Source organism: Gymnoscopelus microlampas, assembly GCF_963454915.1.
Source record: "Gymnoscopelus microlampas genome assembly, chromosome: 1".
In the NCBI taxonomy this organism is placed as follows: domain Eukaryota; kingdom Metazoa; phylum Chordata; class Actinopteri; order Myctophiformes; family Myctophidae; genus Gymnoscopelus; species Gymnoscopelus microlampas.
This window is the reverse complement of record NC_139962.1, coordinates 23,580,667-23,605,414: the sequence shown is the minus strand read 5'-3', so window position 1 is coordinate 23,605,414 and position 24,748 is coordinate 23,580,667. Positions and strand designations below refer to the sequence as shown.

Sequence of the window (24,748 nt, the reverse complement as noted above, 5' to 3'; positions counted from 1 at the left end):
TTTTCGCGATCTTTTATACAGTGGACAGTTTCTATAGTTTTAGCAATTTTTACGATCTTTTTTTCAGTGGGCGGGGGCATTCGGGCAGGTGGCTAAATATGTCTTTTTTACACAATAAAAAAGGTCCCGTGGTCTTTGATGGCCAGATGTGAGTTATTGGGGGCTAGAAGAGCCACTGTAAATAATAATCGCTGAGTTATTGTGTAAAAAAAGACATATTTAGCCACCTGCCCGAATGCCCCCGCCCACTGAAAGAAAGATAGCAAAAATTGCTAAAACTATAGAAAGCAGTAAATGAAAAGAGATTACAATGATCTTTTATTTACTTTAATTTATTATATATTTAATAACTTGTTGTACCGTTTATTGTAGATGTCTGTATTAATCAGTCTTCATGCCTTTTATTCCCATGCTGTATGTAGGCATCGCTGATGTCATCAATATGATGTCATAGTAACTGATATCCGAGCAACCTTACGCTACGTGGGGAGTATCATTCTGTATGTTTTCCACGAGCAAAATGGCACGCAAAGTCGTACTTGTCTCTGCACGTGTGACCGCAGATGTTGCACTGGAACGGGTGTTCATATCCATGGCAGCCCATGTGAATGGTATAGAGGATGTTATCACCGAAATGGACGTCACAGTGGAGGCATTTCGAAGGTTGGTCTTGGTCGGGCGTGCCAGGCTGGCTGTGGGAAAACCTCAGGCTGTGGGAAACCTCAGCCAGAGACATCACCTCTGGCTGAGGTGATGTCTGGACCCCATTTGTAGACACAGAGAGTGGCGAACCCAAGACCTGATGCTGTGTGACGATGGGGGGCTTCTCATCCTTGGAGACCCCGTCTGGGGACACGGGAGGTACGTAAGTCAATTGGCAATCGATTGTAGACATCTGGGCTGGTGGGTCGTGGCTTGAAACACTGTTGGCGTTGCTGCCACTTAAATTGCTGTCAAGGGATTTTTTGGCGATGTCCTTATACTCATCATTATTCAAAGGGTGGTGCAGCTCTCTAGAGAGGTCAATCGGGTCATCTGACTTTGGCGCTCGCTTCTTCTTTGGAGGTGTTAATTTGACAATGAGCCGTCTACCGTATGGCAGGGACCTCTTCTTTTTGGATGGCGGAGAGCGCTCCCCTCCCGTTGAGGGCGGAAGCTCGTGGCAGCGTTTTTCGTGGCGAGAGATATTGCGCCCGTATGCAGAGGTGAACGAACACAGGTGGCAGTGGTGGGGTTTTTCTCCTGTGTGGATTCGGATGTGCTCTAGCAGACGAGCCTTCTTGTTGGCGTAACTGCAATAGCTGCACTTATAGTTTCCATCCAACGTCTTTTCCCAGCCATCCTTCCGTATCTCCGATCCTTCCTCCACCTGGGCCTCTGATCCTTCCTCCCCCTCTCCTGACTGACTCTCCCCATCAGAAGAGGGACAATTCTGTTCACTCTTCGTGGTGTCGGGTTGGAATGATGAATCTCCCATTTCCTTTTCTACGCAAACAGAGCCGGTGATCATGTTGACATTCTGGGTTTGTTCTGTCAGATAATCTTGGAATTGTGTCACCTTAAAATCCACAGGTTCTATCATTATGTTGTCCATTTATAATTCAAAGTGAGAGGCCTGTCCTGAAGTGTGTCTCACAAATTATTAGTTATTTAAAGCTGTGAAGTGGGAAGGCTTTTATATACGGATCAAGCGTGACATGCTGTGACATCACCAGCCGTGATGGAGTTGTGCTTTTCCACGGCAATCACTAGTCACGCCTCTTCTTGAGGCCAGCCATGACAGAGCAGGAATAGGATGTCCTAAACAAGATGATCGACTTTGACCAACGCATTTTATAAGTACATTTATGAATGTGACAACATTTATAAATGTGACAAGTCGGTTGGGAGTCCATAACCACATATCCGACCGATATGCCCATATATAGGCATATATGGAGATCCAGTTGACCAGAACTGCCAATCCGATTGATATGCCCATATATGGTTATCTGCACATACTGTATATGGGAATATACTGATGACATCGGTGATGTCCATATATGGCCATAACAGACAGATAGACCATTTAGAGATCTCCATATTTGGGCTTAAAAGGGACACTGGAAGACAGACAGACAGACCATATAGACTCCCTATATGGGCATACAAGGAACACAGAAAGACAGTCGGGTACTGCAAAATGGGTATTGCACCCAGTTGCATGCTGCAACTGGGTGCGGCATGCATTCCCAACTTGCATCGTTCCCAAGTGCGAAATCTCTGCGTGGGTGTTCCCCACATCTTGAGAACCATCAGACCGATCAACCTCAAACCCGCCTTGCTTATTGCCGAGGACCCAAGGGAGTGGTGTCGGGCAGATCGGGGTTGTCCTGGAACGTCACACAGAAATATATCTCCATATATGGCAAAGGTCAGCCATACAAACTACAGTACACACTCACATACACACTCACAGAGATTTGCAGAATTTATAGATGGATTTTATAGTTTTTGCCCAAATATGGAGATGACTGACATCATCAATATAACATAGGGCAAGTGGCAAATAATTGCGCTATTAATGTGTTTTACTGAGACGTACACACACATTGTCGTCATTGGTGGAGCATATGCACACATCGTGGGGTTACTGGTAAGGTTGCTACACCATGAGTTTATTTGGATCAAGTACTGGCTTTGGAACCCCAGGGCCCAGCGTGTTTCGAAGCACATCAACAACAGGCCACAACCCCATGAACGACTTTGAAGTTACTTCACCCCCGAGCGACAGCATCAGCTGCCTGGAGTTCAGTCCGGCCTCCATGCAAGGGAATTTCCTCATCGGTGGGTCGTGGGCCAACGACGTGCGGTGCTGGGAGGTACTGGACAACGGCCAGTCTGTCCTCAAAGCCCAGCAGATGCACGCCGGCCCCGTGCTGGACGTCTGCTGGAGCGACGACGGGAGCAAAGTGTTCATGGCCTCTTGCGACAAGACGGCCAAAATGTGGGACCTGAACAGCAACACTGCAGTGCAGATCGCACAGCACGACGGCCCCATCAAATCCATCCACTGGATCAAAGCCCCCAACTACAGCTGTGTCATGACTGGCAGCTGGGACAAAACGCTCAAGTTCTGGGACACCCGCTCCTCCAACCCCATGTTGACACTGCATCTCCCAGAGCGATGCCACTATGCCGACGTGGTTTACCCCATGGCAGTGGTGGCTACGGCCGATAGAGGACTGATCGTCTGCGGGCTAGAGAACCAGCCCTCTGTGTGTGGTAAAATAGACTCTCCTCTCAAGCACCAGCACCGATGCATAGCCATCTTCAAGGACAAGCAGAATAAGCCCAAGGGCTTTGCCCTGGGAAGCATCGAGGGTCGCGTTGCCATCCACTACATCAGCCCTTCCAACCCAGTCAAGGATAACTTCACCTTCAAGTGCCACAGGTCCGACCCAGTCTCTTCCTCCTACCATGACATCTACCCTGTAAACGACATCTCCTTCCACCCCGAACACGGTACGCTGGCCACCGTGGGCTCAGACGGATGCTTCTGCTTCTGGAACAAAGACAGCCGCACCAAACTGAAGCAGTCGCAGCAGCTGGACCAGCCAATCACCGCCTGCTGTTTCAGCAGCAACGGAAAAGTGTTTGCCTACGCCTCCAGCTATGATTGGTCCAAGGGACACGAGTACTATAACCCCCAGAAGAAGAACTACATCTTCCTTCGAAACGCTACAGAGGATCTGAAGCCGAAGAAATGAGCTTCATTGGCCGTGTTGGGTTGCATCTCTTGTGGGGGGAAAAAAACACGTAAGACAGGCTGCTATCTACGTCCAGGCAGTGTTGTAAGAAGTGCTCAGATTTGTTTAAGTAAAATCTAAAAATCTAAAAAGATCTAAAAAAAAAGTAGCAATACCACAATGTAGAAATGCGTAGGTAAAAGTCATTATGCCAAATGCCCCATTTCACTTTTTTTTAAAAATATATTTAAAAAATCTCACTTTATTATGTTCTTTAAGTATGAAAAGTAAAATTACTCATCATGCAGACTGTCCCATTTCTCTTTTTCAAATGAATTTATTCTCAAAATTATTTTCATTAATTTATGAAAAGTTATTCGTAAATGATCTACAAGCTCACTCTGTGTCAGGATGCGACAACTTATTAGATCAGCTATTTTCTAATCGCGAAGTATAAAACGGCTTAAGTGGTATAACTGGAATTCATCGTCAGCTTTTCTCAGCTTGTTTGAAAGCCCTCCAGGATGTTATAATCATTAATCCAATCAGGGCTAATGATATGCCATTCTGAACTGAGGTGCTGTGAGAATGGCTCCTAGGTCTGATTTTCACCCAGGTTTTTTTTTAAACAGCTTAATTGAAACTAAATCATTACATGGGCCATAGTTGTATTCACTTAAGATAAACACTCACAGCACAGTGTCAGTTTTAATGAACATTTTAATTAATATTCATTCATCCTTCAGCTATTACAGTCCTCAGCAGGGGCAATTTGATGTCCTGTACAGTAAATGATGTACAATACACTCATAGAACTATGCCATATTCAGTGGCGGAAGAAGTAGGCCTACTCCGATTTTTTAAAATAATATAAAAATACTCTGTTACAAATAAAAGTCATGCATTCAAAATGTTACTTACACAAAAAGTACAAAAGTATTGGCATACAAATATACTTAGAGTACTAAAGTAGAGACAGGGAGACCCCTGATACTGAACAGTCTATACAGCTATTGTATTTTACAGCCGACATTGGGTTGTAGATGTCAACTTCTTTGTCCATATGCAATCCTTATGCCTTACATTCGCAACGTAACCCATGCAACAATTCTATCATATTGTATTTACACCTTTTAATACGTACGATATAGCCAGTGCTGGACACCGTACTCAACCCCTTGGGATAAACTGTTTTGCATTCACTTGGTGTAAAACCTGTGGGACAATTAGCAGCACATGTATTTAAACGTAGTAGCTCGTTTGTTTGTGCAGTAGTTCTACAGTATGTAGCCTACTGAGATCACTCTGCAGGACTACACGTAATTTCTCTCTGTCTGTCTCTCTCTCGCTCTTATAGTCCTTGAGCCAGACAAGATTTCATTATCGAAAGAGTGGGCAAAACCATACCTATATTAAATTGTCTATAGGGTCAATATAAGTAAATAAATATATGATAACCTTTACACAGGAGCAGCTTTTTCAGATTTATCACACATTTTGTTATTTTCCCCATACGTACATGACAGGTGAAAAAATGACTAAATTAAAAAAATAGTTATCATAATGAAACTTCCCCAGTTGATTACTTACATGAAGACAATGATTTATCGGATTACAAGTTTTCTGAAATTGTATATTTAAATATGCAAATTAGGCATTAGGAAAATATGCCCGAATTTGCATAACTTTCCAGAATCAACATTGGAACATTGGACAAAGCCAGAGTCAACATTCTTATTTCATTTTGTTAAGATGTTGGAGTCAAAGGTTTTTAACAAGGGAATATTCAATATCTGGCTCAATTTTGGGGCTCTGGCTCATGGACTAAATGCCTAATTTGCATATTTAAATATACACTTTCAGAAAACTTGTAATACGAGAAATAATTGTCTTCATGTAAGTAATCAACTGGGGAAGTTTCATTATGATAACTATTTTTTTAATTTTGTCATTTTTTCACCTGTCATGTACTTATGGGGAAAATAACAAAATGTGTGATAAATATGAAAAAACTGCTCCTGTGGAAAGGTTATCATATATTTATTTACTTATATTGACCCTATAAACAATTTAATATAGGTATGGTTTTGCCCACTCTTTCGATAATCATTGCTCAATTTTAGGGCTCTGGGTCATGGACTATTAGGCTACATGATGTGTGTGAGTGCTGACGTAGCGTTGTGTGGTAGATATTACTTTTCTACATCAGCAGCAGTTCATCGGCTGTCACCACCCGTCTGATGAAGAGCAGAGAAGCTAATTTGGTATTCATTATTAACAAATCACTGTAGGCTACTGTGAAAGTGTCCTTTGTTTTCTCCACAACTGAAAACAATTACAGTCGGCTCAGGCTTCATTCTTTGTGGTGGTTGCATATTTCAGGGCACCATGGTTCGCTGGTAGTGAAATTGAAAAACAGATTTACTTTTTTTTTTTTTACTTTTTACCTTTAAGGAAATGTGAAAAATAACCTTTCACAAGCTCTTTTTATTGGTTCATCTATTAAACAAACAGACAGACTGACTACTACTGCTTCCCTACGACGTTGGGAATGCATGTCCCACCCAGTTACAGTACCTGTTGTACCCGTCTCTCTGTGTCCCTTTCATGCCCATATGGAGAATACTGTATCTGCCTGTCTGAGTCCCTTTTATGCCCATATATGGAGTCCAGGCCAATACGTCAGTACTATGACATGAATACAAGAAGGCTCGGTACAACAACCCAGTCGGACCCGGTCAAATTTGGCAACCCGGGAACTGTCGGAACTGCCCGGTAAAATCTGTTTTATCTAGTTCTATCTAGTTTTACACTGAAGATCACTGGAAATGTGTGTTTTTAGTCATGCTTTTTAAGTGCTTTCGACTGGATTGTTTCATGATGCCATTAAATATTGTTTCCGAATGTTCCTAATAAAAAAATCTAATACAAAATCGGCCCTGTATATAACATTATTATCATCATCATCATTGTAGGTCATGGACTTCCCCATCCACCCAGCAAACTGAACCCTGGAATGAGGCATATTGATAGAAAATGCATGAAACACATCCATTTCAAACCTAGTGTAGATATACGGTAGCTGCTATACCTTATGTTTATCCAATAAGCAGAAGGTAGACAGGATATGTATATCAGTGCTTGTAAACCAAGCATTTCATTGCTATCTTTCAACTGATGTGCAGCAATGTTACTCTGTTGATTTAGACACATTCATAAGCCCTGCGCTGATTCTACTTTATTCAATCTTGGTGTATGACTCCACCTGGTGGTGAATGGGCAACCAACAGCAACCAACCCAGTCACCATATTGTAAGTGTATGCATCAAAATATACTTACAGTACCAAATGCAAAAGTGCTCATTATTATACTCATTATGCAAACTTTCCAAAAATGTCAAAATGTCTCAAAAGTATAAAGAATAAAATAGGGCTTAAGTGGTTCATGTATGCTTTGTAAGAATGATAATAATCATAAACAAAGTAGCCTAACTAGCACAGTATTTTCTTGATTTATTATATGCATAATGCATAATACTACTCAGAAAACCGATGGGTATTCCTTATGCATCTTGTGTTGCTATTTACTCACAGTGTGTGGTTTATTGACATATCTATGACATATGACTCCATATTTGGGCAAGATGTCAGCACATTCCCTGCCCTATTGACTTCAATTGTAAAAAAATATGTTAAATATTTCAAAAAGTATAAGACATTGTTAAATAATAAATACGAGGAGTTACTTTTGTGACCTACTGGCAGCGTCCATAAAAGGTTTGGCGCATCTCCATATTTAGGAAAGCTTCAGTCAGATTAGACCACCATTGATTTCCAGTCTAAAATCTAAGTTTTAAAAAGATACATATTACAAAAAATACAAAACATACATGTCAAAAAAATTGCTGACTGGCAGTGTGCACAATAAATATTGTAAATAATGCCACAGATTGGTCCACCTGGACACACAGACAACACAGACAGGAGTGGAAACATGGCGCACTGTGGAAAGATCTTTCAATAATAATGCAAAGGACTGTGTACAGAATGGGAAACTGGTATATAACCAACATGCTTCGAAGACATGAAAAGATGATGTACAGTATAGTATGTATCCACCATCAGGGCTGCTGCTTTGGGTGCCCTTAGGTTAATTGCTTTGTACCGCCCTAAAAAAAATGCAAATGAAAAAACACAAATATGTATAAGTGCAACCTCTCCATTGTTATTCATTTTCATAAATAATGTTTGCTATTGTTTGTGCAATAGTTTTTGTGGCACGGCAGACTTCATCTGGTCTATGACGTCACTCATCTCCATATCTGGCCAGCTTTCAGCTCGATTCGACTGCCAGTGACTTCCAATACTACATTTAAGTTTAAAAAAGCATAACAAAAAAGAAAAAGAAACAATTAACAGCATGTGAACAAAAATTAGTGGAGGTACTTCCTTGGCCTACTGGCAGTGCACAAGGAATTTGGCATAGATCGTTTTGTGAGATTAGCCCTGGACACACTCAACGTGACTTACAGATTGTCTTCTACATGTAGACGGCTCGCCTTTGAGGAACCACAACATTTTAAGTGAAAGCATATAACTCCATATTTCACGTTTCAGTTTTAAACATTTTAAACAAAGTCTGTTTCTTTTAACCTTCTTAAATATCAAAGTAGAAAAGTGCTAAAATGGCAACAAAAACAGCCCATTGAAGGGCAATGTTAAAGATTTCTAAGATCCTTTTCCAAGTACCATAATTCCTCGACTGTGGTGTTCTCAGCTACCACGTAATCCCTGTGCATTTACATTTCCCAGTGAAAGATCACTCCTCCTTCTTTGGCTGCTCAATGAGGTTCCCCAATCTTCAATTTGCAATCTGTCCAATCCCAGCGTAGTAAAGGTTTCGGGTACCTTGGCACCCCGAATGTGGAACATTTGGTCATCGAAGTAGATGTGGGGTTTTATGTTCTGAAGGAGCACTCCCTTCGGGGCCCCACCCGTGAAGAGAGCCAAGTCGATCTGCACGCCCCAGTTTTGCAGTGTTTTCAGGACACGTTTCCCCGAGCTGGAGGCACTGCAGCCTGTGACCAGGAAGGTGCGGATGGGACAGACTTCACGCTCGTCCTTGGCATAGAACCTCTTCTGGAGTTTCCCCAGGGCGTCCAGAAAACCCATCAGGGGACTCTGGGCAAGTGGCATGTTCTCGCCTTCATTCTTGTGCAAACCTGCTTGTCTCGGAGTGATCTCAGAATCATCTAAGAGTAAAGCATCTCCGTCAAAGGCCACTCTCAGCTGGGTGTCACTCAAATCAAAATCAGTGTTATGACACACGACTGTGGCAGCGGCAATGCCCTCTTTAATAGCCTCAGTGACTTTCTCTGGGTCCTTGGAGAGGTAAAGGTTGGTATTGTAAGCCTTCAGGTAGTCAATAATATTCTGCCCTCCAGTCATGCAGATTCTCTCGATGGCCAAATTGTAATGACTAATACTGTTGATGAATCTGACTCCCACTTGGGAATAGCTGCTAGTCATGAGGACGATGTCAAACAACTCTTCACTGTCTGGGTAGATCTCCCTAAGCCGTACGTTGACTGACATCAATGCCTTGACGAATGGAAAAGCATCCCCTGGCAATAAAGGCTTCTCTTCGTGCTCCACCTGATAGTCTAAGTATCTCTCCAGCCCTTCCATCTCATAAACCCTGCTCTCTGCCTCCATGTTGAACAGGGTTTGAGGGGAGATGGATATAGTAACAGCATGGTGCGGGTTGGGTGGCAGCGGGAGTTTTGTTTTGAGGGTATCGAAGAAGGCTTTTGCCGCATGCCATTCTTGGTCCTCCCCATTTGTTTGAAGATATTGTAGACCAATCTTTCCAATCTTCGAATCTGTCGCAAGTGCCGTGCCAGGCTGGACACTGCTTAGCAACAGATTGCTAATTGTATCCGTAGAAAGTGCAGTGCCAGGTTTGGACAATGCTTGGACAATGCTTAGCAAAACCTAGCAAAACTCACGTGGTAGGCAATGCTGTGTTCTTTGACTGCAGGCTGTAAACTCGGGGGCTGTATATAAACAGATCATTTGTGATGTATAATGTTACGTCACCGGCAGTGGTGGACAGTTACTGTACAAAGTACATTTACTTGAGTGCTGTACTTTAGTATATATTTTTAGTATCTGTATTTTAATTGAGTATTGTGTCTTTGGATTTGACACTACATTACTATGAAGGGGAAAATGCATTATGAATTAACCACTTAAACCCATTTAACCCACTTAAACACCATTTAATATATTGTGATAATAATAGATTTACAAGCTCAAATTACTATTGAAACCTCAGTCTAAGTTGTTTAACTGGATCATTTGAGTTTTCATCACTGCTAGAAAGAATTGGACTGCGAGTTCATTAATTAACTAGCAAGGATTATTTCCACATCACACTAATCCGGATTGGAAGGTCTCAAACAGATTGTTGTGCTGTGAGTGGTCAATGAGCTGTGTGGAGATAATTTCTTCTAGCAGTTTGGACAGAAAGGTCCGTTTTGAGATGGGTCAATAACTACTAGGAAGACCAGGTTTTTTAAGAAGGGGGTGAACAAGGGCATGTTTACATGAGGAGGGAAAGAAACCAGAAACTATGGAGCTGTTCGTTATAGAGAGGATAGTGGGAGCAAGTGAATCAGAGATCTCCTTGGGAAAGATGTGGGAATTATGTTGAGTTGGGAGGATGAGGATTTCTTCTGTGAAATAGTGTTGATGATAAGTGGAACAGTAGTGGGTTCAAATTGATTAAGTGGAAATGGAGTATTGGGTGGGATTGAATGATCAGGAATGGAAGATGGTATTTGGAGCCGAATGGTTTGAATCTTGTTTATGAAAAATGTTCCGGAAATCTTCCGTAGATGTGTAATAGCTGGGGGTGAAATGACAGAGTTGATTATTTTGAATAGGGTCCTGGGGTTATTGCTGTTATTGGAGATGATGTTTGAGTAGTAATTCGATTTGGTTTGTTTTACAGCCAGATGATATCTCACTATCAGCTCCTGAAGCAACCTGTGCGTGTTTCGCCCCTAGACTATGGAGCAATCTCCCCTTGGACCTACTGTAAGAGCTTTGTCTTCTGTTGACATTTTGAGTAAAAGTACAAAAGTATGGCATCAAATACTTAAAGTACCAAAAGTAAAACTACTCATTATGCAGAATGTCCCGTTTCACAAGCTATCATTATGTATAAAATGTATTAACATCTTTTGAAAATAGCCGATCTACAAGCTCACAACACGTCCTTCCGTTGACCCTGAAATGTCTTCTAGAATGGATGCTCCCTTCACTGTTGGTGAAATTTTAAGTGCTCTAATGTCGGTGCAGAGTGAGGAAATGCCAAGGATAGACACTCTTTTCATAAAGGCAAACCTTTATTGGATATATTATAGTTGTTGTGATTTCCGTTGACTAACCGTGTGGTCCCTTAAGAGTCTCCATCTAACTAAGGGTGGTGAGTGATGTTTCAGTTGAGCAGGGAACAAGATGACACCAGGCGGTATCACACGACAGGTTCTGAAGTTTAATACACACATAGAGAAATATATACAGTATTGGACAGTGGACACATGACCTGATCAGAAGATATGAAACGAGGACAAGAACAGAATGGATAGGACTAGAACATGCATCTCGTATCATTGTGCACAGACGTCAGTCTAATAAAGTAGTTGATGGTCATCGTATCACAGGTATCAACTATGCTTACGTGATTCACCACATGTGTGTGCTAGGTCAAGCAGATAAAGGTCATAATTCATGACACTATTCACCATCTTGGAGCTAATCTCGTAAACTGCTGGACCGATCACAATTTTCTTTTGCACACTGCCAATAGGGGCTAGGGGCTAAATGGGACTCGGATTGGGTTGAAACCTTGCCCAAATATTTTATCATGTCATTGATGTCTTGAGACTGACATCAGTCTGGCCACAGTAATAATATACTAATGAGTACTATTACTTTGGGTACATAAAGTATATTTTGATGCCAATACTTGTGTACTTTTACTTTAGGACATTTACTTGTAATAACAAAGTATTTCTACATTGTGGTATTGCTGCTTTTATCTGAGTAAAATAAGTGGAGTACTTCTTCCACCACTGATGATATGTGTTGTACAATGGAAGCTCTTAACTCTGTAATGGGCACAGCTGGTGACGTCATTGCACGTCACAAATTATCTGTATATATAGCCCCCACCCACCCCGCATCACAGCTTGCGGAAGGATAACACGAGAAAAGAGTATCAACTCAGAAGAAGAACTAACTGATAAAAGCAATGGAAATGTACTGGGATTACGCCATGATGACTAGTCGGAACGGCACAGTCAAGGAGGCACTGGAGTTGGAGAGTAAGATGGAGGAAGAGGAGAAGATCCTGGAGGAGGGGAAGCGACTGAAGGCTTGGGGACACAATCTAGATGCACGGGAGATGGCACTGAGGGAGCTGGCAATGAACCTCGAGGACAGAGAGGAGAAAGCTAAAGTCATGATAACGGAGGTAGATAAGCGGAAGCAGCATTTGGTAGAAAGGGAGAAGAAAATGAGGGAGAAGGACATGCTGGACAACCCTGTATCCAAAACACAGAGAGATCAGAACCCGGGAACTCCACCTGTACATAGAGGACCCAGGCCAGCGTGCGATGGGAAGCAGGGGGAATCAGAGGTCATGAAACCCACCTCCCACCAACTGTTTGTGGGAAATATCCCTCACAACGTGGAAAAGGCAGAGCTCATGGAGTTCTTTAAGCAATTTGGTAGAGTTCTGGAGGTCATTATCAGGAGTGGTGGGAAGCTCCCCAACTTTGCATTTGTGGTGTTTGACGACTCTGAACCGGTACAGCAGATCCTCAGTAATAGGCCCATAAAGTTCCGTGGTAACTGGCGTCTCAACGTGGAGGAGATGAAACCTAGGTCAACAATGAACGGAGTTCTACAGGGCTCATCGACCCATGCACAGAAACCTAGCTGTGACACTAGACAGGGTGCTGGTCAGGAGGAGTTGAATTCTGCGGCGGCTGCCAGTCCTGGATCCTCAGTGGAGGCAGAGAAGGCGGCAAAGCTTGAAAAGCCTGCAAAGCTTGCGTCGGTGGAAGAAAAGAGACTGAAGGATTGGGGGCACAATCTAGATGAGTGGGAGATGGCGTTGAAGGAGGTGGAAATCATTCTTGCTGAGAAAGAGGAGATAGCTAAAGCCATGGTAATGGAGGTGGAGAAGAGGAATTTCACGGTGCTGGAGAGGGAGAACGTAGTGAGGGAAGACATGCTGGACACCCCTGTCCTCAAAACACAGAGAGATCAGCGACCTGGAACTTCACCTGTACATAGAGAACCCAGTCTAGAGTACGAAGGGAAGCAGGGGGAGGCTCAGGTCAGGATACACTCTGACCACCAACTGTTCGTGGGGCAAATCCCTCACAACGTGGACAAGGCTGAGCTCACTGAGTTCTTTGGGCAATTCGGTAGAGTCCTGGAGCTCATTATCAAGAGTGGTGGGAAGCTCCCTAACTTTGGCTTTGTGGTGTTTGACGACTTAAAACCTATACAGCAGATCCTCAGTAAGAGGCCCATAAAGTTCCGTGGTAACTATCTCAACGTGGAGGTGATGAAAACTAAAAAACTGTTTGTGGGAAACATCCCTCACGACGTGGACAGGGCTGAGCTCACAGAGTTCTTTGAGCAATTTGGTAAAGTCCTGGAGGTCAACATCAGGAGTGGTGGGAAGGTCTCTAACTTTGGCTTTGTGGTGTTTGATGACTCTGAACCAGTACAGCAGATCCTCAATAATAGACCCATACTGTTCCGTGGTAACTGGCATCTCAACGTGGAGGAGATGAAAACATCAAGGAAGGGAGTTCGGATTTCCGGTTCAAAACAAAAAGAGAACATAGAAATACAAGGTCACCTGGCCAGCAAACTATCTTCATTGTCAATGGCGGACGTGGACGCGACTGACCGAATTGATCATTGACCGAATCTGGTGAGGAACACTGACCCCAGTTGCCAGGACCCAACTGGAATTCCTTTTTGACAAACAACGTGATACTTTTAAAACAACGTGGCTGCTCTGATGCTGCATTCAACCCAGTCTCTCAAGGCTTCAGTTGAATTGCTTGGAGAACAAATGGCACCCTTCCATAGCAGTGTCGCCCTGCCCTAAACGGGATAGGGGAGTTCTGCGAGGCCAGAGCATTTGTTGTCTGTTTCCAGTATTTCCAGGAGAGGGCTTTTATTATGTTTCTTGCACATCATCCTTTTATCGTCTTTTATTATGTTTCTCGCAAAACTTTTATGCTTTTAAAAAATATTTTTCTTGCACATGTGTATCCTCTCATACCATTTTATTATGTTTCTTTCACAATTATTATTATTATATTATTATTATTATTATTATTATTATTATTATTATTATTATTATTATTATTATTATTATTATTATTATTATTATTTGAAGTGGGCCCGACAATATGAGGGTAAGTACAAATTTGGCTTGCTGCATCCAGCTCGCCTTCAGGTTATACATTGAAGCCACACTGTAGCTGGTCTACTGCGACCAATTTTGGGCTGCCATGACCAGACTACAAGCTCTTCATCGTTGTCGCATGCTCCTTCGTGTGTCTATGACTTCACAATCTTCTGTGGAACAAAGTTTAACCTCTGACTGTTTTCCCCAAAACCTGGACAATATTTTTCTTGTTTTGTTATGTTGTTTTTTCACTCATTTTCCCCAATTTTCTGTGCAGTTAGAAGTTAAGATAAGCCATGTGAACACCATTAGATGAATACCCCTACAAAGGAAGATGTGTCACTCCAAATATTTCAATTTACATAGTTATGTTAAATATATTACTGTGTTTTGATCATTGAGGTGGACATGGCCTGTTCCCCAGTAGACGTATGCTATTGTGTTCAAAATAATTTCAAGTGTAGCAATGTAGACCTAGATTATCTTTTATTAATTGTTAGGATTTGTTTATCGTTTTAATCTATATTTTTTATCAATATCAATGATTGCGATGATATTAGGATCCTTCTTGTTTTTTCTCCTATTAATACTAGCAGTAGTAGGTGGTGCAACTGCTAATAATATTAGAAGCAACTTTTTCCACTTATTATCATTACTATTTGTTAGTTTTAACCAGTTTTGATAATCACTGACTCTACTACAAATATTGTTAATGTTGCCGTTGAGGAATTTGTGTTTTTTAGGTGTTGCTGGGTGCGAGTTTAACGTTAGGCTGTCCCCTCCCCCACGCTCCAATGTTCGCACTTCCTCACCTATAAGCAAATATACCTATCTACCTTCCAATTCATTATTTGTATTAAGCTCTGTTTTTGTTTTTCATTTGAATTTATTTTGTTTTGTTTCCACACACAAATTGTTAAAGGTGCCGTTGACAACACTCGGCCATCAGAGGTCACAACAGCTCTTGCATAAGGTTAGTTATTTCCAAGATTCAAGTCTATAATGCAGCAGTCGTTCAGTTTGCAACATAGTGGCGCAAAGGAAAAAGTACCCAATGGAAACAGAAACACACACTGTCATATTACAGAGGTAAACAAAACAATAATTCTGGACACGACAATAGTTTTGGGGAAAAACAATACTTTTATTTCACCTTTCACCAACGATTTTGCCAATGATTATTTTTTTATTTACATTAAATGTTATCACTATGACCTTTAATGTTAGTAACAGTACTTTTTTTTACCAATTATTTTTTTATTTTTTTTACTAGTTAGGATATCTTGTATATATTTTTTATTTCTATTTTGAGAACTGCTGGCTCTACTGGAAATATTGTTCATGTTCCTGTTGAGGAAATTGTTGTAGTATTCTGGCTACTTTGAGGTCACAATGTTATCATCTTTCTACAGTACCATGTTGTTGTAGGTGCAACTTCTGCTTCTTGGATATGTCATGCTGGTGATTTATAGGCCTATACCTTTTTGTGTCAGCCAACTTTGCAGGCTCCAGCCAAATGTGCTAGCACGCTATAAGCAAGAATTGTCGCTGTCGTATAGGAGCTCTATATACTTAAGCCTCATAAGCCTTACTGTACTTTGTTTGAACTACATTCAATGCAATTCAATTTGATTATTGTTAGTGCCAAATCACAAGTTGTCTAACATTATAAGAATATAGAATTTAGAATGTAGAATTGCATCTTCACACCTAGTGTGTATTTGCAGGTATTCATGTAATCATGCTGCACGCCGGTCCTGGAGAAACTTTGGTAAGAATGTTTGCATTGTCTGGACTAATAATCTTCAAGCGTGGCCTTCGATCAGGTCAGTAAACCTTTTTATAACGGGTTTTCAATCGCTATAATTTCAAGTCTTTCACACAGCATGAAACCTGTTTTAGTAAATTATGGTCCCATTTTAAAATTGATGATAAAGCAGGGTATGCATTCGGGGCTTGTTATTGGGTTATACTGAGTGAAGACTGACCCCTCGCTCCCCTTCAACCAATAAATCCCACATCAGACAACATAACACTGATAATAACCAGTATGAGCGCGCAGACTGGATTCAAAAGAACTTGACTGCTCATAAGATGCAATGGAATAGTGGTCATGGCACAGTGAAAATGCATTCCATTAAACTTTCAGATGCAATTTTCCTCCCAGTCTGGAGGAAGGCTTAAAATATTTAGTGTGATCGCTCCCTCTTCAAATATACACCTTGGTTTCTGTTGTGTGTAAGCGATAATAGCAATTCTCAAACCAGTTGTCTTCAAAACCCTACCTCCAGCCGCTGTGATTAGCCGTGATACGCATCGGGGTAACCTGACTCCGTCAAATGGAAGAAGCTTGCGAGACACATTTTGTTTCAGAGATTTCCGGAGGGAGGGGGGTTTAACAAGCTACAACTCCACTTGACCATGGCACCAGAGCTTGCGCAGCTGCCGACACTCAAGCCTAATTTATGCTCCAAATGATGTGTTGCACTCAGAGAACGGAGACCCATACAAGCTCACAACTGTCGCATCTGCTCGCAACAGCTTTGCTATTGCGACAAAGTATGTCTCGCTAGGGAGCGCCTCACCAGCCAACACAAGAGGAGGTTGAAATTGAATGAACAGAAAGCAGTGCTCCCCAAAACAACAGGTTTGGGGATCTGTTGGGAATTGATTACATGATAATTATTAGTCTATATAGCACACTGGTTGCGGTTGCACTCACGGGCATTTTGGACCCCCAAAACAGGTCTTTAGAAACCAATGGGTGGCCCTCATCCATATTTTTTCAGTCTATTGTTTAACCACTTTAATCCAGTGGTTCTCAACCTTTTCAGGCCACGACCCTTCAAAATATATGTTTGAACTGGGACCCCCCACCCTGACAAGCACTTGGAGAGTTGAGGCAAATTTTGACAATTTTTTATAGTAGAAATTGTAAATGCACAATCATTGTAAAGTGCCTTTATCAAAGCACTTTACAATGATTGTGCATTACATTCACCCATTCACACACATTCATACACTGATAGCGGAGGAAACCATGCAAGGCACCAACCTGCTCATCGGGAGCAATTAGGGGTTCAGTGTCTTGCTCAAGGACACATCGACACTAACTCTGGGGGAGCCCGGGTTCGAACTGGTTCCCAAGTGGTGTACCTCCTGAGCCAGTGCCGCCCCGCATAGTTTGTTAATTACCTTTAAAGCAGTAATGGTCAAAAGTAATCAATGTGCAGATACCCTGTATACACTTTATACTGTACGTTGGTTTGTTTACTGTTGAGTGAGAAAACAATGTTACACATTAAGCAAATCATCTGGGCCCCCCAAAAATAATTTGGGCCTGGGGGGTCCTGGGGGGTCCTGGGGGTCCCAACCCACAGGTTGAGAACTACTGCTTTAACCCATTATACATTATTATACATTGATATTATACATTGACATTGATTTGATAATAGCTAATCTACAGGCTCACAATGTGTCAAGATGTGACACATTGTGATCTTGTACATCTGCTAATTTTAAAACTAAATGTTTGGGGAAAATCTGGGTCCGAAATGCTAATGGTCCATTGATCTCAGTTAATACAAAGATGCGGTCTAATAACGGCATGATTTCATGTGGATCTCACACTTTGTGTGGCCAGTCTGTCATTTATAGAGTCATATAGAGTATGTATATAACGTAATATTTTTTAGTAGTAGTGCTCTATAAGTTTCATTTATTATTAAGGGGCCAAGGCCGTAGGGCCTTTGGATCCTTATTGCATATACACTTTATTATTAATCTTCTGCCGTTTTACACATAATCGCTGTATTATCTCTACCGTGCAGTCACTTTTTACGAAATTGGCTATATGGTAGAGGGCTATGTCAAGTGACACGAAAGCCACAACCATTGGCCAAAGGGTGGCGCTGTAGCAATCAATTGAATGCAAAACTTTGAAAATGTATAACTCATGCCCTGTTTGACCTACAGCCATGAAACCTCGATACACATATGTGTCTCTTCATGCCGAACAACTTTCGGGGTCTGACACATAAGTGTAGAGTGATATTTTTATTAAACTTTGCAGTATGGTAGAGGGTCATTCCAAATATCACTGAAACCAATCTAACTCCAATTGGCCAAAAGGGGCCGCGTTTGAAAATGCAAACTTTAAACAGGCAGAAGTCATGCCTCGTTTGGCCGACAGGCATGAAACTTGCTTACACATGTACCATGATCCATGAGGAACACATCTGTCTCTTTGATCAGTGTAGGAGCCAAATTTGCACTGGATTGATGGTGGGAGTGTCTCTGTGGGTGGCCTCCAGCGGCTATAAGTAATGGCACTCACCTGCTCACCTTTATGGCTGGTTTGACCATGGAGGTAGGGTGAGCTGGGAGAGCTACACTTTGTTGACCGCATTCGCATTTTTCTCACTGTTTTTCTTGGCACATATTTATTGCATATTTATTGAACTTGTAAATTGTAATAATTGGTGACACTGAAAGTAAAACATACAGAAAGTTTTATCTCCCAGGCTTAGCCTGCCGGCTGATCAATCTATTGGGGATCGTTATCAGCCGCAATAATCAGTAAGCTCCGCCCTTCGATTTTCTGCAGAAAAGATTTTGAGCAGATTGAAACATTCTTAAACCTGTGTGTCTGCCGGGATTTTTGAGCAATTTGCGTGAAACGTTCTACACTCAATCTATGGACCATTATCTAAAGTCCCAGTTGAAGAGAGGTTTGTGAAAATGTGAAATGAAGCCTTCATGAGCCAATGGATATTGTAGAGGCATGGCTTCATTAAGAAAAAATATCTGTGTGGACTCCTTTCTCACAATGTGGAGTCTGTGGATTGAATAGCTCAATCAGTAAAGTGTTAACCTCTCAGTCTGAATACAGGCTTGATTTAAATTGCATCGCACTGAACATGACCCTGTTTATTAATGCATATGCAATTTTTAAAGATAACATGAAATGCTTTTTTGTAGTAGTTATTTTCAATGTATACCATATTTTCTGAACCACTGATTCTCAGTGTTAGTGAAACAGGGAAACAGGGGCTTGGTTCATGACAGAAGGCAAGCGTTTATGATCTTCAACAGACACCATAAGGCTAGACGAAGCTCAATTGGTAGTGTGGCAGCCTGTGAGTCCGATGGTCAAGTGTTCGATTCCTGCCTATGACCATGGGTTGAGGTGTCCATGAGTGAGGTTATTAACCCCAGATTGCTTCCCTGCGTGCTATATTTGACCACCTCAGCGAGTCGAGCTAAGAAGTAGTTTCCCCTGTTGGAACAGCATCCTCACCTCCAATATTGACCTCTGAAAACAAAATGGCAACGCTACAGTACGTAGCTTATTTCATATGTTGGGCTTAAAGTTGACTTCTTACAGTGGTAGAAGGGCAACACTGAATATGAAGCCGACTAACCACATACTGTCAGCATGGTGACAACATGTATAAGTCTAATTAGAATACTACAATCCATCTGTGTTGTCTAGAAAGATGAAATAAAATAAATTGCAAACTTTTGTCATGATAACAGAATTTGTGACACGAGTTTGGAATCTACATTATAAGCAACACAATACAGAGATGCATTACAAAATCCACAATCCCTCAGCACTCTGCTCAGCTGTTTAGAATGCTCATTTGTCAATTGCATGGGCTGCTTTGTCTCAAGTTCAATCTATTCTGTTTCTACGTCTTATTGTGCTATTATTGCATATTGATTTTTGCCTTTCATTTCTTGGCCTCGTTTATCGCGGCTTGCAGCTATATTTATTATTATTATTATTTTGGTTCATATGCTTCGCTTCCAGATCTATTAAGTAGCATTTGCATGATATTTGCATCACATTAGCATACTATATTACCTCTGCAGGACTGCATGGTGACAGGGGGACAGATGCCACCCTGGCAGAGTGGAGGTAACACAATGACCAAACACAAAAATAGCAGATCTACAAGCTCACAATGTCTCAAGCCCATAAAGTGATGTGTCATTGGAGAGAGAAAGAGAGAGAGAGAGAGAGAGAGAGAGAGAGAGAGAGAGAGAGAGCATTAAAGTAAACGTTTGTGAACAGCATATGGTCTGTATGCAGTATCTAGTTCCAGTCAGAAGGGTGCAGTGTTGCAGCCAGGTGGTGACCCTGCATGCAGTATTTGGCACATAATGGGCACATGATGCCCTGAGCACCAAATCCACACAGAGCTGTGGGCACTGGTCCATTCATCCAGCCAATGATACAAAACTGGAGCTATAAATATTGTCAATGTGCACAGACAGTAGGCTGGCAGAGAAATAAGGGGGGAAAGTCTATGTAATTTCACTCATCAGTTAAATCACTGATACTACTTTGTAGAGATTGATACCCCCATTTTAAATGTGAATATAGTTTTACGATATATACGATATATAACGATATATAACGGTTCAATACGACAGCGTTAAGAGCGTTGTGACACTTTCAGTGTTACCTCCACTAACGCTTACATTCTGTCGTTTTGATCACTTTGACCTGATGTGTAGGCTAGTGGTTTTGACATTTAAATACATATCTAATTATGATTATGTAATATAACAGCTTGTTGTGACTCGTTTTTGTTGGGGGGGGGGGAATGATTAGTCAGCGCTCAGGATTTTGTCCCATATAGGCTGCTACCAAATGGACCCGTAACTTGTGCACTCTCAGAGTTAAAGTCATTCTGTGTAATATTGATTCTTGTAGTATTTTTGGCCACACCTCTGGTAGCTCTGTTGTCACAGTGTCTGTCAGAACTGCGATTCCCAGAAATCAGTTGGAAACAAAAACACGGAAGTACCACTCTAAAACAAATGCTGCATGATTTTTAAAATACATAATTACATACATTTCCAGTAGCCTACATATGCCTTTCCCAGTACGATTCAGGTCATTTTGACAATGAATATCTGCCCCTGAGTTGTATAACGTATTGAAAATGGAAATACTCAAGTAAAATAAAAGTACCTAAGATTGTATTATAGTACAGTACTTGAGTAAATGTACTTGGTTACTTTCCAAACAGTGGAAGCAAGCACTCAGACATGGATAAGTGACAGCTACCCGTGACAACCACAGCAGAAGTGACGCGTCGTGACGGCCGATGGGAGCATGAATGAACGCATGTTGTAAATTGATGTTTCACACAGTATCAACAAGACAATGCGTCACTGTCCCCAGGGGGTTTGACATCCCTGCCGTAGGTCCTGTGCAGAGTGACAGGCCTCCTAATGACATGTGACTCACTTCAGACTGATATCATGTCTGCTTGAAGGGTCACAGGCTCTGGGAGACAGGCCGGAATTCACAATTGCGTTGCATACAGGGACGTCACGGACTCTCAGAAGGTGGGGGGGATGGACTTTCGGTGGACTATACCCCTTATTTTACACTTTGGCTATTCAAAAATAGCAGATATACAAGCTCATAGCGCGGCACGTACTGTATGAACTTGTAGATCTGCTATTTTTGAAAAATCGTGAAAAACATTTGTAAATTTTGTATTTTCAATTATTTTATGGGCGGATTTTGTTAGTTTTTTTCGTGTTTTGGTTACTTCATTTCGGTTTTAGGGTTAGGGTTAGGTTATGTAATTCTTATTTTTGCCTGATTTTACCGATTTATTATCAAAAGAAAAAGTTTTTTTTTTTCAAAAAGTGGGGGGTCTGAAATCACGGATCTGTGAGAGTGAGGGTGTCGCGTCGTACGCACAGTGAATGGCCGTGACGCCCCTGGTTGCATAGACTGTAAAGAATATGGACACAGTGAACGGTGATGTCACCCATTGGTTTCTACAGACCCGATTTGAAGCCACTTTTTCAGCTAATTCAAATGCACGTCCCGAAAAGCAACCGGAAATGAATGGTATTGGCTGGAAGGGCAACGAGGGCAGGTCTACACTTAAGCCCTAAGCGATTGTAGTGGAACGCGAGCTGGGATTGAACCCGAGGTTCCCACTCGCCAGTCCAACGTGTTACCAGTCATGCCAATAGGGCTGAGCCCGATCTCAGCCAATCCCATTTTTAACCTTCATTTTAGTGTTCCAGTTCCAATTTTGTCTGCTCATTTCTTAGTGTCATCGCTTCCAATTTCACTTGTTTAATCTATATCCTGATTGAGTTCTCTGTCCTGATTGGATAAAATTGGAAATGAAACTGAAACTGAAAGGAAAATGCATTTTCTGTTTTATGAAGAGCTGGAGAGACAAGGAGACTCCTTTTACTGAACAAACACTCTATAGCAATGAGTACTATCAGAATATAGAGCTATTTAACACTTATTTTAACCAAAGAAAATCACTTAACCTACCTTTAACCACTTAAACCCTCTAAACTCAGGATCTGAGTCGGCTCTGTACTTGTACCGCTTTTCCCCCAAATCTCTCTTAAAAATAGCCGATCTACAAGCTCACATAGCTCACGTTGTGACGCGTTATGAGCTTGTGGATCAGCCGATCCACAAGCTTGATCCCCCCAGAATATGGATGCTGGGGTTCAAGTGATTAAAGACTGGTTATAAAATGACCTCAGAAGTGTTAAAGTGAAATACCCCTTTAAGCACATTAACCTGAGTAAGATTTACTAAATCTATAAGTCTCTTAATCAGGTCAGTACAGCTGTTTAGAACATCATGATGACAGTTTAGGGGAATGTTTTTTCTTGTTTCTTTTTTCCCCCCCTCTGGCGAAACCGACGTTTGCAAAATAATCTCTCTCCTCGCTAATGGCAGACTAATGTGCAGTTTAATCTACCCTATTTTAGGCCTCTAGCATTTTGCTTTCAATATTGCAGGCTAGCAATTTATCTAAAATAAACTGGTGAGCCATTTTAACCTCCCCGAATAAAAAGAAAACATGTCTGTCTTTTCCATCCTACCTTAGAAAACCTGGTCTGTCTGATTCCATTGATTATCGTTCCTTTAAACCGAAAAAGTACAAGAAACAATTATGGAAGGAAGACACGCTCCTACATCCTGCATGTTAATTAATTTAACTGTACAAATCGGCATTTTTTTTTATTCAAAATACTCAAATTAAAATGAACACTCATGGTATTACAGTAGGACTCATGAGTGGAGTATCCCCTGTGTCATCTAAGACAGTGGTTTTCAAAGTCCTGGGGGGTTACTAATCTAATTTAGTAATCAAAATCTAATTGGCAGCTAATCGCCTGTGTTTTGGCAACAAAGCGTGTGTTTTGGCAACAAATCTTCACTTAAATATATTCACAGTAAAAGGTGGGTACACATTAAAAGGTGTATCCAGTACACATTAAAAGTTGTATACAGTACACATTTCAATTACATTTTATTAAAGTGTCAAATCACAACAAGTTGTTTCAAGATACTTTACATGTAGAGCCGAGACCTGACATTGTCCCACCCTGAGCAAGCAATTTTCGTGACCGTGGCAACGAAAAACTCCCCCTTAACTGGAAGAAACGCCAAGCAGACCCAGAGAGAGAGAGAGAGAGAGAGAGAGAGAGAGAGAGAAAGAAAGAGAGAGAGAGAGAGAGAGAGAGAGAGAGAGAGAGACACACAAGTACAAGAAATACAAGTAGTAGCAATAACATTAATAATAAATATAATAGTAGAGTACAATATAGTATAATATAGTATAACAATAATGTTAGATAGTATATAATGGTAATAATGTTAAGATAATAGTATAGTGGTATATTACAATAATATCGTAATATCGTGCTCCAACTATATTATAGTAGCAATCCACAGTCGTGCTCCAGGGAGAGGCCCAGTCCGCAATTACGCTCTTGATCTGCAGCTGGGGGTCCGCAATAACAGTCCATGGAAACCTGGGAAATGGGCGACACAAAAACTCTGGGGAGCGGGTCCCCGGATGTCAAGTCAGTGGCAGGCGTACGAGTGTGAGTCCATACAATGTTAATTACAATTGCACTGATGGGACATGAACCCACACAACCAAAGGGAACAGGAGAAGAGAGATGACGGGGATGGAAGGAAGAGTGGAGTGGATGGGGGAGCAAGGTGGAGAGGTAGAGAGGAGAGAGGAGAGAGGAGAAGACCCTTTTTGCCTTTTAATTTGAATGTTTTTGTTTCCTTAGTTTTTAACCTAGTCATTTTCTTAAAGGTTCTATGACATTCATTTTCACATTATTATTCTTTATGTTTTTTGGGGGGTTTTATGACCCCAATTACACCCAAAAAACGGAACTTTAAACATTCAGTGGATTTTCTGTGGTCTGGGGTTTTCTGAATAATTAGGCTGAAAAATAATCTGAGATTGGCCCTTGGATAGTGAAGTCACAGGCCATTAATCCCGCCCACTCCCCTCCTCGCCCCTCCCCTATCCTTTCCTTTTGGGGGGGCGGAGCAGAGGTGATGATTCACAGTCAAAATCCCTCAACAGCGACACCCGCAGGCAAAGATTTCTTTTTTCATTGCAGTTGAAAAGGCTTTAGAAATGTGAGAAAAACACCTGCAATGGCTCACTATAGAGTGGAATTTTCAGTTTAAACT

General features: G+C 41.5%; 3 protein-coding genes across 3 annotated transcripts; 1 reads left to right on the top strand and 2 right to left on the bottom strand.

Annotated features, from left to right (window-relative positions):
- Positions 1-493: 493 nt before the first annotated feature.
- Positions 494-1,582, bottom strand: LOC311043270 (zinc finger protein Pegasus-like; the record flags this gene model as incomplete). Its single annotated transcript, XM_084054446.1, has 1 exon — positions 494-1,582. One exon carries the CDS (start codon positions 1,580-1,582, stop codon positions 494-496), a length of 1,089 nt encoding a protein of 362 aa, XP_083910572.1.
- Positions 1,583-2,651: 1,069 nt separating this feature from the next.
- Positions 2,652-3,749, top strand: LOC311043259 (mRNA export factor-like; the record flags this gene model as incomplete). Its single annotated transcript, XM_084054435.1, has 1 exon — positions 2,652-3,749. The coding sequence occupies one exon, from the start codon at positions 2,652-2,654 to the stop codon at positions 3,747-3,749; it is 1,098 nt and encodes a 365-aa protein (XP_083910561.1).
- A 2,945-nt stretch (positions 3,750-6,694) lies between these two features.
- Positions 6,695-12,074, bottom strand: LOC311043249 (cytosolic 5'-nucleotidase 1A-like; the record flags this gene model as incomplete). The annotated part of the gene is made up of 3 exons (XM_084054425.1): positions 6,695-6,739; positions 8,637-9,639; positions 12,070-12,074. The coding sequence occupies 3 exons, from the start codon at positions 12,072-12,074 to the stop codon at positions 6,695-6,697; spliced, it is 1,053 nt and encodes a 350-aa protein (XP_083910551.1).
- Positions 12,075-24,748: the final 12,674 nt, after the last annotated feature.